The sequence below is a fragment of the Miscanthus floridulus genome, chromosome 13, assembly GCF_019320115.1.
Source record: "Miscanthus floridulus cultivar M001 chromosome 13, ASM1932011v1, whole genome shotgun sequence".
NCBI classification, from domain to species: Eukaryota; Viridiplantae; Streptophyta; class Magnoliopsida; order Poales; family Poaceae; genus Miscanthus; species Miscanthus floridulus.
The window spans coordinates 53,353,023-53,368,031 of record NC_089592.1 but is presented as its reverse complement, the minus strand read 5'-3'; the positions used below and the strand labels follow the sequence as shown (position 1 = coordinate 53,368,031).

Here is a 15,009-nt window from a genome sequence, read left to right as displayed (position 1 = left end):
GTTTATGACTTCACGGCACATGAGCTACAATAAGGGTTGGTAAAACTTAAGCTAAGATTTCAACTAAAGATATAATATAGACACATAGAGATGTGAAGCAAATGGGGAAAATCTATGACATAACTTAAGTAATTGGTAAATCTATCATATAGATAGAGATAACAGACATATCTATATGGATATCATGCGCAAAGACAAAGAATTTTAGTTAATTATGGGAGCTAAAGTTATCCATGAACTTCTAATGCTTAGGATTATAGTCCATGCAAAAGAACGAGTGGTTATAGTAATAATTACATGCTGAAATGGTCAATTTATTTTGCTTGTGTGGCTCCTTTCTATAGAACTTGTTAGCTGAAAACAGTTGCTCAGCTCATTCCAAGGTCACCACCAATCATCTACATGTCGTGTCACCCGCTAGTCACCGGTTGTGCAGCTGCTTCACCACTGGCTAGCGATGTCCCCTCAAGCTCCACAATTCGAGCCACAATCTCTTGCTTCTTGGCCTTTAGGTCATCAATCTTTGCATCCAACTTCTCTAGTTTGGCCCTCAGCTTGGCGGCGTCAGTGATCTCCCCGACTTTCTCCTTTTCTTTGTCCTTGCTTTTCCCTTTCTTTTCCTTCTTTGGCTTCTTTTCCTTCTTGTCTTTCACAGGTTTCGCCTCTTCTGTGTGATCCTTGCACATTTTGATTTTGATAAAAAAGGAATGAATAAAAAATGCAGATGTTCACCATGTTTCATGCATAGATATAATTATAGTGCAAGACAATAAAATGTGAATTGATTGTCTGGTACGGTGCTGCCTAAATACAAGGGCAAACTATTGCATTGATTACCTTGTCCTTCCCCTTTGCTGGCTCATGGTCAGTTGCAACCTTCTCCTTCCATCTGGATTGTTGTAGGAGCCCAAGAAATCACAAAATATATTAGTATGAGATCCTAGAACTGAATACACACATCAATCAAATAAAGTATATTTATCCATCAACAATGCATCTTCCAAACAAGAAATCAAGTGTTGCTTGAAATCAGTGCTTTCCTTCACCAAGATAACAAAGCTTAGTTGTTGTGAGAAGTCTTCAAAACAAAATGTTGCTACAATGTTGTTAGATCGATCCTTGAAATTGAAGCAAAGCCTGAAAAAAGTGACATGCTTAAATTATCATGTTCTAGGCAAATTTAATTGTGACTTGGAGCAATGCATTTCTATAATTAGGGTTGTGTATAGATTTGGGCATATGTTGTGGGGATAAGAGTGGAAGTCTCACCAAGCCAAATAACAACCACAAAAACTTAAAATCTATTTGGGTAAAAATAGTATTTCCTTTTTTATAAATGAAAGTACCATCCGTCTTCATCCTCTCAAGAGAGGAATCAAATCACGCTATTACAAGGTTCACCACAAAAAATAGTCTCACACGACTGGCAAAGTCATAATTTGATTAAAACCCATGGGAGGCGAAGAAAGCCATCCTTGCAGACTCCAGCTTGTGATATGGCTGTAGGATGTAGTCTTTTCTCTATTCACATGTTGTATTGGGCCCAAAATTGTAGCCAATGTGCCCTTGAACAGAACTGGCAAATATATTTTAGGTTGAGATTTATCAGAAAAATAGTGTCAATTCTTGTTAGCCATATGGACCAATAAAAAGTAGCAACACTAGTATGTAATAGTAAATTATAGTGATTGCCTCTCTTTTTATGATATCCACCAAATATACTTTTTCCACATTTAGTGGAGCATGACACCTAACACAATATATAAAGCACACCACTAGAACCTAGCATAATGACATTAAAAAAAGAGGTGTTTAATTGTTTCTAGTTTAACATAAAAACACCATAACTACTAGCATTACGATTCCTCTAGCAAGGTTATCTTTAGTAAGGTTGACACTCTTTTTTATAAACCATAAAAAACCATAATTTTCAAAGTAATTTTGTTCGCTAAATTGCTTGTGTGACTTTAATACTATTAATGACTATAATAAGATATAGAGAATTTAGTGTGAATATACCATTTTTGTTCAAAGTCCAACTTGTAAGTTACCATTCGCAATGCATGTGACTAGACTGTGCCATTCTTGTGATTTATGCCCGCCAAAGCTCTTATTTAGGAAGCTTGTGCTAATGAATTCAGCACTGTAGCATGTTTCTTGTGGATAGTGTTATACATGTTTGGATAATGTGAACACAAATTATTTTTCCCTAACCTTATATTTTTTTTCCAAAACCTGATTTAAGAACCATCTTTTAAATTAAATCTTGTCAAACTCATATATTGGGCCTTCACTCCATGAGACCCATCCAAAATGATAACCACTGCCACTTACAGGCCACCAGATGGAGGGTGGGACTGGAAGACGCTAGGCTATTGAAGGGAGAAGGATGGCGGTGCGCTGGTACCTGAGGCCCTATTTAGTACAGTTTATAAATTGGGTTAATTGAATTTGTGTCCATTATAATTTCATCGTTTTTTAAACACACCATTACTATTTAAGAAACTATGCCAGTACCATTGGAACTTTGTAGATGTTTGAAATACACCATTATATACGTCTGGAGACGACTTGGACCCACTATCAGGCGTATGGAGGGGTACCGTATATACGTATGGACAAGATTGCCCTCTTCCTCTTCTCTCCCACACTCACTGACACATGGGGCCCACTAGTTAGCCTTCTTCAGCACAAGCCTCCCATCCTCTCTCTATCTTCTCGGTCTTCCGTCGCTAGACAATCGCGCAGGTGGGGTGGCCTGGCCGAGTGCGCGGGCAGGCGGCCGCGTTCGAGCCCACCGCGCCACCACCGCCTGAGAGCGCGGGCGGGCTCCCCCGCCTCCATGTGCACACCATGCTTCGCCGCTGCGGAGCAGCCCTTCTGCGCGCCAAGCTCAAGCTCTCCGCCATCGTCGTCGCACGCTCTTCTCTTTTACGCACGACGTGGTCGCCGCGGCAAGCTGCTCAACATGCTCGATGTAGTGGACCGGGAAAGGGAGCTCCTTGACGAGCTCTTCTCCAACGAGTCAGGCACGCTGGTCACCATCCACGAGCGCACAGGCTTCGCCCCCGTCTCCTAGCACAGCACCGGCTTCGCGACGGCTCGCGCCAGCACCGGCTCACCCCCTCACGGCCAACCGCCTACTTGCATGGCGGTGGCGGCGCAACAGCCCCCCGCACGCTCCAGTGGTGAAGAAAATTAACCCTTATAAATTATTTATTACTAAAATAAATTGAAACTAAAATCCAAATGATACCTTTCTTTTTTTTAGCTTTTTCTCCACACGCTTCTCCCACAACACTCAAAACTCCTTTTCGGGCGCGGGCTTGCTAGCGCCAAGACATCCGGACGCCCGCACCTACAGCCGTCTCTCACGCCATTTCGCACGCCCACGTGGGGCCCACGCCGCCTCGAACGTAACCAGCATTGAGAAGAGGGGGAGGGGCAGCGGATGCCAGCAGTACCGGGAGGAGGAGATACCGAGGCGAAGCAACAGAAAGCGAGGAGGGAGATGCAACACCCGATCTACTTTTGAAACATCGAGATTCAACACTTGCAACATACGTCTGAAGGTAGATGAAACACTTGAAACATGCATCTGAAACACTTGCAAAAACACACATAAAAACACTTGAAAACCATTGTAAAACATACGCAACATCCAGATAAAACACTTGCAACATATGTGTGAAACATATACAACATCCAAATAAACACGCTTGCAACATACGTTTGGAAAAACGGATGAAATATTGGGAACATAAGCTTGCAACATGCGTGTACAACCATTGCAACATATACAACATCCCGGTCCACTTATGCAACATTCGTAGGAAAAACTTGCAATATACCTATGAAAAATCTGAAACACTAAACATACGCTTGCAACATGCGCTTTCAAGCGTAATATCTCCTTACTGCTCAGGAGAATAGAGGGTCGTCGGCTGTGTGGAGTTCACCGGAGGCAGCGGCCCATGGGCGAGGAGTGGAGAAGATGGCACCCACATTCGAGTTCAAGGAGACGATGGACAGATCTCGGAAGAAGGGAAGTCGGCGATCCTCGGCTCCCACCCCGAAGTTCAAGGAGTCGGCGGTCCTCGGTGGTCCGGGGACACGAGGGAGCTAGCGTGGGCAGCGCGATGTCGGGTCGGAGTAGCGAGGAGGAGGTGGGGGCGCGCAGCTGCGCTGGTGGCCGGCAGGGCTACGGGCGACAAGCGCTGCACGTAGGTGGCGTGAGCTGCACGCAGGGTGCAATGCGGTGGGGAAGGAAGAGGGCCACGAGATAGGAAGACCAATTCTTTTTTTTAGAAACTCCTGAGCGGATAGAAAGATGCAGTTGAGCTAAGGTCCGGGGCGGACGAACACCCGCTGTGGGCTTCACAGCGTTACCGTTTTGGGTGAGGTTATCTGCTGCTAGAGATGCTAAGGTCGAGACAAGTCTCTCCGGAATCTCAAAGATGTTCAGCTCAATTGCATAAACAGAATAACTCCGACAATTCATAATGTAGATAGAACAGAAACTTCAAAAATGTACAATGTACTGACATTCTTTCTTTGCATACATGATCCTTGAGTTGCATATACGACCCCAACGGTACAATCGGTCAATCTCTATCAACAATAGTAACGAGACAAAAAGAACACGTTTCAACAAAATCTAGATCATTGCTTTAACTACGCAAGGCCCAATTCCATTTGGGCGGTCGATTGCTCGCTCGGGGATTGAGCGAAGGATCCCACTCCCACCACGTGCGGCAGACCGACAATCCCTCCCCTTCTGTCTTTTTTCCTTGTGTGATGATGCAGGCTAAAAAAATCAAAACATTTATTTTCAATTTGTTATAACTTCTGAACCGTGTATCCATTTTTAATTCTGTCTATATCGGTGTGTTCTACGTGACGAGACGAACAAAACTAAATCGCACTCAGATATGTTTCGAAGATTTCTTTCTTACTACAATTTATGTGTATTAACCTATAACATATAACATATACCATAAAACTTATATATCTAAGTTATATATAAAAATTTTGTGTATAATTTTCGTACCTCCTAAAAATTTATGTTGATAAGTTTGTTTCACAAAATATTTATACATAAAAGTTATAAAAGTTATGTGTATAATTTTGTTACGTAATAAGTTATATGTATAAGTTATGTGCGTAACTTATTTGTCATGTTAAAGGTTATGTTAAAGTCATGTGTATAAGTTAGATAGATATATGTATAAGTTAGATGTATAAATTATACGTATAAGTTATATGTAAAAGTTATGCGTCTAACTTTGAAACTTTTCTTCTTCTTTTTTGCTAAAAATAAAAAACTTTCCAAAAAAGAAAAGTTGCGAATTTTTTTTTGCGGGATGTCTGAAATCGTTCGCTTGATTCTGTTTGCGTGAACCCCCGCCAACTAGTGGCGTCATACACAAGGGACAATGTTCTGACATTCTTTCTTTGCATACAGGATCCTTGAGTTGCATATACGACCCAACGGTTCAATCTGTCAATCTCTATCAACAATCGTAACGAGACAAAAAGAACATGTTTCAACAAAATCTAGATCATTGCTTCAACTTCTAAACAAGGCCTACATAAGGTTAAAAAAACAATGACCATGAAAACATATAGCAGCTGGAGCAGCTACAGATCGTCAAGAAATTTGATTCTATGCACCTAGAACTATGTTACAGATTTATCACAAATTTGATTCTGTGCAAAAGTGGAGTCAACACTGTCAATTATCATACTATGGTACTCTTCAAACAGAAGATGAAACCATTCAGCTCATATTATAGTGCTTGATTTTGATATCCTTTGTGCCTCTCCCAAATCTTCAAGAAATCTGCAATACATCAGACATTTGAGAAAATCTGTGCAAAAACATGAGGGTTTCCAAAACCCTGGACAAATCCCTCCAAATAATCATATGAAATGCAAAGGAAACATTGATGCATAGTTGATACCTCTTTGAATTTAGAACCACTGAACCTCCAAGGAAGAAACGAACTCCCGGATTTGCTGCATTATAAAGGGCTACCGATCTTGCTTCCTCGTAAGTTGTCCCTCCAACAATGAATATGACAACATCTTGAGGCCTGTGAAAAGCAACACTCTCAGCAACCACTACAGTAAAAGTACACATTTCAAATTAAACAACCACTATTGACAAAAAGAAAGGGTTCCAGAAAACTAAAGGTTATTGATTTGAAATGCCCCAAGAAATGATTTAGCTTTGTTTCACAGGGAGCTCAAGGAAGGGTCTATCATTCATACCCACAATAAAACCCTTCTAATTAATTTCACAAAACACAACCCATTTCGGACTAACCTGCCCTGCTGGAAATGATTGCCAACAAGTGGATAGTCAACATCTCGCAACCTCCCTTTCACAATTCCTTCCATCGTTTGGACGATAAGAGGCTGGTGTTGGGTGTAGACATTCTCAACTCCCTGCAACCAATAAGGGCATCAGAAGAAGCAATATTTTATGTAACATTCATTTGTAGAACTTTTATGCAAACCTTAAGCCCACGAGCCATATTGCGAGCAATATTTAACAGATCACGGTTCCCATACAAGTCGCCTGTTCTCTTATCAATGCCAGCTTGCTTAAGGAGGAATTGAACAAGCTGCATAAAAAATAGTAATGCTCATTGGACTTGTGAAGGACTGGCAAAAAAAAAAAAAAAAAAAAAAAAAAAAAAAAAGCACCCCATCTTTCATCTCCAATATAAAGCCAATAGGTAGTCAATTAAATGAGATCCCAGTAACTCGTGTTCCTTGAAAAGACATAATATAAAATAGAAATCTAGTGTTCAAAACCCAAATCAATTATGTTTCTTCTTGTAATTGTAATAAGTAATCAAGTGGGGTGTGTATTTCTCTGGGTTGAGGAGCTAGGAGTCTCTACTCCTTTCCCTCCCTTTTGTACAATTTCTTCTCTCTTCTTAATGAAATGATACACAACTCTCCTGCGTGTTCGAGAGAAAAAAGCCCAAATAAATTCAAATAAGAGACACAGTAAAGCCTACAGAAACTATGTTTTCTGAAAAGCAAGGAACCATGTATATCTCAAATCTAGAGAGGGCGTAGGGCGTACACATCCCGCCACTACCCTTGCGATGTGCAAATGCAAGGAATCTCAAATCTAGAGAACCATTGTAAAACGAGATTGTAACCACAAACACCCTATCATTCATGACATTTTATTACATGCAAACAGCTGTCTGGTTTTGTCCTGTGCCAACTGATAACAACCATAAGCAGGGTTCCATTAAGCAGTTCTCCTTAGAAGAACAGACCTTGACTGGTAGTGCTAGGATAGATACAAAGCGCAATCAGCTAGTCTCCAGTGGCTTTCTTATCAGCTTGTTTTTTTTCCTGTCCTTCGTTTTGTTACCCTGGCCTTACACAGCTCAAATGGCTAATTCGATGGCATTGCTTTTAATATCTAGCTAAAAAGGACTAATCACTTATTACAGGTACCATCAGTTCAAAGAGCTAACTTTCAAGCTACAACCAAGTAAAACTGAACCCTGGTAATTAGCCAAAGGAAACTGAATAGAACATCAGCTGTAAGCAGATCCAATAACTGATCAGTATTACGAATGTATCACAGGGAATCAAGGATGTATTTCAGAAGACAAATTATAGCAGACTCAGGATGTATTTCAGAAGACAAATTATAGCAGACTCAGGATGTATTTCAGAAGACAAATTATAGCAGACTCCATAGGCCACAAGCCAAACAAATGTTATTGCTATGAAGAGAAAGCATGTTCAAATTATGTCAGTAGTGCAAACATGAAACATTTATGATTCAAAACCATCTTCTTCCAAAAGAGGGGGAAAATGTACTAGAAAGGCAATTAACAGAGACGGAACCAAAGCATCATGTGTGACTCAATAGAACTTAGGAGAAAAGCATGATCTAGCACAAAAACTAGTGAAATTTACATACCCCTGATTTGTATTTGGCAGAATGAGAAGCCAATTTGTTGAAAAGTTGCATCAATTGAACTGGACTCTCTTTTTCATACCGCAAAGCATAGAGCATTACTAATCGCAAGCGGTCAATATCAGATACACTTTCATTGTTTAGCAAGGAAGTGACAGCCTGCACAAAAACAACAGGTCAACAGTTGTAAGAAGAAGCATAGTTTTGACCCATGCAGAGGTAAAAATAAAGCAAAACAAAGTATATTCTCATTTTTAAGTTAACATCAAATCCTTAGGCAATGAACTTAGGAAGCTTACAACCAACTTTCTGAAGCCCACAGTTACATTAAATAAGACATCCAACCTAAAAGCATGAAGATGGGTTCTGAACAATTTTGGGCAATTTCAGTCAGTATACTTCTGTACAGACGTAGACCCCAGATCCTCAATGTCACCTTGGACACATAGGTATAATATAACTGTATAAACTCATCAGTAATTAGCATAAAAGAGAACAGCTTTAGTTAGTATTTCAACTGGTAGATCCAGATCCTCAATGCTACCTTTAACACGTATAGGCATAAACTCATCACTCATCAGCAGACACAACACAAGCTTTTCTTTCTTTCTTTTGCGAGTAACAATGAATCACAAGTGTATGATTAGTTCAATACATTGAAAACAGATAATGGATCTCAGTTTTCCAAGTTCTTGGGACCAACAAAAACAGAAGAGGAAAAAGACAGGGGAATGAGCTGGACAAACTTACCCACAAAGTTTGCGTAGTTCCAGATTTTATCAGGGCAAACGTTGCCCTTGAGTTTTCAATGTGACAGAGTAGACAGTCTAGCGACTTACGAGGCTCACTAAAAATAGTATGTGTCCAGTAAGAAGTTTTCTTGTGGCCACTTGGATTGATTTGTCATATTTGAGTGGATAGGAAAACTATTTCACTTACAATCATAGTTGAATATGAAATTGGGGATACAGGTGAACGGGAGAGCATTACTCTACAGGGCCCAACTCGCCCCCGCGTCGCCTCCCACGCGGGCGACACGAGCGGCCACCCCTGCAAACCCTAGCGCTGCCCCCTTCCCTCCCCTTCTACCACCGCGCCGCCACCGGAGCTGGCCGCCGGCATGGCCGCTCGGCCGGTTGGGATGGCGGCGGCGTGGCTCTCCCTCCCATGCTTTTGGCAGCGCGCGCGGCAGCTGGCCGGCGACTCCTCCCCCGCGCGAGCTGCATGGAGCTCGGCGGGGAGGGCCGCCGCGGCTATGGCAGTGCTGGCTGGTGCCCGAGCCGGCACACGGGAGGGCAGCGGGACTAATCCTCCACGCGTCTCTCTCCTCCTGGGCTTGACGGCGACGGCAGCGACAGCCGGGGCAGCCCAGTCCAGTGCCTGGGCGGCCGGATCCATGCCCCAGAAGGCTGGATCTGGCTCAGGCCGGTGGCACGTGCGGTGGCGGCCAGCAGCGGTTGCAGCGGCGGGGACGGCGACCGGGCTCGTGAAGGCGCTGGGGGCAGTGCTCTCCTTCTCTGCCTGCCCCTCCCTCTCATGGCCTGGGTTGCTGCAGCGCGTCCTGCCGGGCTGGCCTGCCCGCGGTGCGGCCAGGCGGTGGTTCACTCCCAACGGCCGGTAACGGCCAGGGTGGCTGCGGTTGCGGCTAGCTGGCTACGGACAGTGCTGCGGTTGTGATCAAGACGGAGGCGGCGGTGTCGGCAGGGTACGCCTGGTTCGGGGACCTGACGTCCGGATCAGGCGGCTCCAAGGCAGGGGGCGGCGCCCACTATTGGTGGGGCACGCACCTCGTGGCTGCTGGTGGCAGTAGGTTGGCAGCTGATGGCGGCGAGTGCCAGAGCCGGCGGCGGCGATCATCAACGGCCTCGACGTGCGGCGGTGTGACGCGCGCGGTGGAGTTAGGTCTGGCTCTATGCGATGCCCAGGTCGGAGGGGGTGACAGGCCGATGCAGCTGTGCGGCTGCTGTGGGCAGCTGGCGCGTCGATGCCCCTCTGAAGGGGCTTCTGTGGGGCGGGCAGCGGCGAGGGCGGTGCTGGATGGCAGGGGGTCTGGCTTCTTGGCCTGACAATTTGTGCTGGAGGGTTCCTTGGGCGAAAGCCTTAGCGACGGCGACGCCGGTGGGCACCGCTTTCCCTGTTGGGGGCGTCGTGTCTTTCGCTCCAGCCATCATCCAAGGGTGAAAATCCGGTCCAGTTTGGACGTGCGACGGTGGCGCCATCGGCATCGCTCCCTTCCTGAAGGCGTCGCATTTGGATCGTCGTCGCGGCTTCGATGTCTCGGACCCATCGGTAGGAGGTTCGTGGGTGACCTACCATCGGAAGTCGGAGCTGCTGGTAGCTTTGCTTCCATGGTCGGCAACGATGACCCTTGGTAGTGTGCCGTGTTTGTGCTCAACCGCGGTGCGTGGGTTGGTTTGCCACTCGGGTGTTCTGTGGGCATCTCGTTTGGTGAGCCTTTCTTGTACATAAAATTCATTCGTCTTAATTGAGTGGCATAGCTCTTGCCTTTGTTTAAAAAAAAAAGAATATGAAATTGGAAGGGGCAGAGACTAAGACTTGCTAGCAAAGTTCGGCTAGGCGGCGACTACTCGGCGACTACGCGCGCCTAGTCGCTGGGCGAAGCCCGTCGCCGCGACTAGGGGCATAGTCACGCATCGCGGCGCTAGGTGGCGCTATGCCGCCGCGAGGCCGATGGCAAGGACGGGGAGCCCGCCAAGGTCGAGAAGGAAGGCCGCGGCGGGCACCAGCGCCGCCGCGAGGAGCGCATTGTGGGCGAACGCCGGGCCAGAGGCCGAGGTCGCCGCCGCGGAGCCGCGGGGCCCCGCGCCGCCGAAGGAGGAGCGGGGCCTGTTGGCGGAAGAGGAGGAGGCCGGGAAGGGGACCAGGGGTTTCGGGGAGGAAGTAGAGTTGCGGCGCTCCTGGTGGTGGTGTGGCGCGGGGGACGCGGCCGGCGAGGGGGACGGGGAGCGGGTGGAGAAGGTCGGGGTGGACGAGGAGATCTGGAGTGGGAGAGTGGGGGCAGGCCGGCAGGGTCGCAGGGGGGAATGGGAAGCGTCACGGCTCACGAGTACGAGGGATGAAGCTAGGTGGCTGACTGTGGGACAGCGCGCGTGCCGGCTGATGTGTCAGCGGATGACGTACCTGGATCAAGTTGGACTGGCGGGGCCACCTGTCAGTACCGGAGGCAGGATTTTGACTTGGGATGCGTTTGGTACTTGCCAGTAACATGCAAGAGTAAGCCAGCTAGGAATCAGATATGTCTACTGGCCCTCTTTTTATACTTACTGTGACTCATATATAGTAGTTATATACATATATATAGTTATATACATAATATATATATAATTTATGGCTATATTGCCAAAACGCCTAGGAAAACGCCTAGGAGCGCCTAGGACCGAGTACTCCCGACTAGGCGCTAGGCAATGGGTCAGCGCCTAGATTCCGCCTAGCGCCTAGCTGAAATTTGCTTGCTAGACATCACCGAGATTTGTAGGTGCCAACTCAGCACCACAAGTCAACTGGTTAAACTGACACATTTCTTACAGGTAACCTAGAATTACATAAACCTCATGGCTGCAGCTAATGAATGATAATTTAATAATTTGTGTCATATAATAATATACTGAGTGGCTACAACATGGAATATATTTGTTAACATAAGCTAAATGTATTACATGAAAGGAAAGCCTTATCAGCACACTCAAGTTTTGGTAACTATGTGCTATGTCCAAAGCAAGAAAATGCACATAGGATATTAAGGGCCAGTTGCCACTGATGGCATGATATACTATATGTGCATGAAAATGCATACCTCAAAGGCTGCTGCTTGTCCACTAGTACATGCTAGCTCTTGTTCTGTCTGTGAAACTATCATAAGTTTCCTTTCCTCCACAATTCTGCTCAGCTCGCTCACCAGATTGACATGTTTCGTTACATTTCCATGTGTCTTTCGATATTCTGGATAGTTGCTCACGAACTTTGCCATGTCACCTAAAACCACTAACGCATTAGATTTTGCAAAATCCTATTGGCATATTACATTTTTTTTTTCAATGTTTTATTTATTTCACAGGATATAACACAAAATGAAGTATAAATTACCTATGCTCTGGAGATTAAGGCTGTTCTTAGAAAGATGCTGAAAGTCATCTACCATTCTTTTGAGGTTCATACCAAGGTCCCCAAAGTTCTCAAACATGTTAGCTCTAAAAAAATCATCTTGAGCCGATGATAGAACCACCTCCTATGTAAGTATATTTGAAATGGATCAACATTAAAAAAAATACTTAACAACTGTTTCATTGTATTACACAAGAGAAATTCAACATTTATTAACCTGCTGGTCTTTAGGTACATTAGCAAATCCCCTAAGATCCACCTTGTTGTTCTCAACTCCAATAAGCTCATGAACCATTGCCTGCAATCCATATAAGACCAATTGAAACTAAGAAAAGTATGTTTGAACAGGAAAAACAGATAAAGTCTTTTCAGGTAACCTGGTAGGTCCACTGGTTAAGTAAAGGCGTAACAGGATCATCCCTCCTATCGATCACCAACAACAAGGAAGAGTTTTCTGTTCGTCTAAAATCAAACAGGCCACTCTCCTGCTCATACATCAATCTCTGCATAGCCCAGATTATAAGTGCTTAAGAACAAGTTCCATGACTTTTCATTTCAAATAAATATTACAATTGCAATTGTTATTGGTTTTCTGTCGCAAATAATAAGTGGATTACAGAAGATATATTGGTGTTCCTCTACTTCTACAAATTGAACTTCTTCCAACTTGTGGGTTAAGAACCTAAGAAGTGGATAATGAATTGTACTTGTGGACTGGATAAAGAAATGAACACTTATGCGGTACTCACATTTATGAATATAACACACGCAGAAACTCATGATCACACTCAAAAAGCACCCAAACAATAAAAATGTAACTACAGACGCCACCTCTTATGTTTATATTATTCCACCTTTTTAGAGTCATAGCTACTTCCCTAGTTCAACACATCTTTTGAGGTAATGACCCAAGTGTTACGACCAATTCATAAATAGAACAGGTGACAATCCACAAGCACGTCAAGGGGGGAAAAATATTTTGCTTTTAGAAACAAGTTGTGTTTCTCTAGTTTTTTCTATTATTGTAGTTAGTTGAAAGCGTCTTTGGTCGAACCATAGTAGAAAAGGCTTACTAGAATTAACAAAAATTCCCATAATAACTATATTCCCATGTGCCACATAGCAAACCTAAACTAGGCTCATGTGAGTTAACACCCTGAGATGTGTTGGAGTAAGAAAAATCTGAAGAGCAGTGATCTATGAGCACAACATATGGAAACTTTATATTGATAGTCAATCTAGTTTCGGGACTTGAAAATAGCAATGATTTGCAATGACAGTTGACCCACCGCAGTCTCTTGTGCAATCCTTTTCGCAACATCTGATGTCCTCTGATATCTAATAACAGGGCGGCGCTTCAAAGCCAAGAAGACAGAAGCAATGCCATCAACAGCTCGATCACAGAAGCTCTGCATACCAGGAGGATCGACCACTGTTGGGAGCATGTACATGTGGTTATTTTGTATGTTGAGGGTGAAATGGTATGGGTCAATGGCACAAAAATCAGCATAGAACTCCTGAAAGATAGATATACAGAAGCTAATGTCATCCTCAGCATCTGAAATTGTCATTCCAATAAGCAAATGGATTGTATGGAACATTGACCTGAACTTGCTGCACAACCTCCTGCTCATCCGAATCAGCAAGTATTTGAATCTGCGGGACCTTCAATATACTGGAGAAGACTGCGAATGCACAAACCATTAATAACCAAAAAAAAAGAGAACCAAATCAATCAATAAGGAAAAGCCCAGGGCACCAAAATTCCACAGCAAAATCGGTGATTGACAACGCACAGAGGTGGTACTCGGCGAAGCGCGGCATGGCGAGGTGCCTGCGGAGCTTCTGGACGTTGTCGGCGGAGGGTCGGAGGAAGTAGACAGCCTTGAGGTGCGCCATGGACTCCCTGGAGCTGGAGGCGTTGTCCATGGTCTCGACGAGGAAGACCTCCTTCCGCAGCAGATCCGACTGGCTGTACACCACGCTCACCATCCCAACCTGAGAGGGGGGCACGGATCTGGTCAGATCAAAAACCGGGGAGGAGTGGGCCGCGAGCGGCGAGCCGGAGCTGAGGTCTCCCGGGGGAGGGGAGGGGCGCGGCGCACGTACGGTTCGGGGGTCGAGGACGAGGACCTTCATGCCCGGGATGTCGTGGAGCATGCGGTCGATGTAGTCGCGGACGAGAGTGATCAGCACCATTGCTGATGCTGCAGCCGCGGCAGCTTTGGTGCGGAGGGGTGGGGGTCAGAGTTGAGTCCCCGGCGGCCGGCGGCGAGGTATCAGGAGGAGGGTAGCCGAGATTTCTCGAGGACAGGTGCAGTCGGGAAGAAGGAAACGGTAGCAGATCATCACACTTGGGAGTTGGGAGGTCCCCATGTTCATCTACAGCGGTCACCCCAAAAACAATCCTTCGACTTAAAACAAAGTTTTTTTTCCTTAAATTCTGTAAAATCTATTTTGAAAATAAATTTATTTGAATTGGTAGACGCTAGTATTCTTTTAACGGAGATACTCTGGTGCGTCCTGGACGCTTCTTCCCTGGCCTGCGGACGGCCACATCAGGTCTCCTGCCGTCTACCTTTATTCCTTCACTAATAAAATAGTACATAGCGACATTTTTGCATCTCGCATCGGCTCGCCAACGTTCCCTACTTCCGCGGGCGCCGCCTGCTCGATCCCCGCTCTGCTCTGCCGCTGCTCTTGCCGCTTGCTCTGCCGCTCGCCCCGCCTAACGGCGTGGGCACCGCCGCGCCCATGCTATGGTCACCATCTGGCCATTGAGGTCGCTGAGCGCATGCTGGCGCCCGATGACGTCGGGCCCTTACGTGGAAGCCGTTCGGCCTGCCTCCTGCTATGGCCGCGGTGGCCCGATGCAAACGGCGGAGGAAGGCGCACCGCGACATGATGCTTGTTTGAAACATACATTTGAA

The 15,009-nt window shown here is 45.4% G+C and overlaps 1 protein-coding gene across 1 annotated transcript; it reads right to left on the bottom strand.

Annotated features, from left to right (window-relative positions):
* Positions 1–5,580: 5,580 nt before the first annotated feature.
* Positions 5,581–14,563, bottom strand: LOC136501510 (vacuolar protein sorting-associated protein 45 homolog). The gene is made up of 13 exons (XM_066497037.1): positions 14,189–14,563; positions 13,876–14,077; positions 13,685–13,764; positions 13,369–13,596; positions 12,457–12,582; positions 12,297–12,377; positions 12,062–12,203; positions 11,772–11,950; positions 7,961–8,116; positions 6,522–6,629; positions 6,329–6,450; positions 5,964–6,095; positions 5,581–5,842 (listed from the first exon to the last, which is right to left on the bottom strand). The coding sequence occupies exons 1-13, from the start codon at positions 14,276–14,278 to the stop codon at positions 5,785–5,787; spliced, it is 1,704 nt and encodes a 567-aa protein (XP_066353134.1). The 5' UTR covers positions 14,279–14,563; the 3' UTR covers positions 5,581–5,784.
* Positions 14,564–15,009: the final 446 nt, after the last annotated feature.

What these genes read in the sequence shown, in the direction of transcription:
- LOC136501510 (XM_066497037.1), bottom strand. Translation starts at nt 14,278, where the DNA reads ATGGTGCTGATCACTCTCGTCCGCGACTACATCGACCGCATGCTCCAC. An exon ending in TCGTCCTCGACCCCCGAACC is followed by an intron (nt 14,078 to 14,188) that starts GTACGTGCGCCG and finishes CCCCCCTCTCAG; the next exon opens with GTTGGGATGGTGAGCGTGGT. An exon ending in ATGTACCTAAAGACCAGCAG is followed by an intron (nt 12,204 to 12,296) that starts GTTAATAAATGT and finishes ATACTTACATAG; the next exon opens with GAGGTGGTTCTATCATCGGC.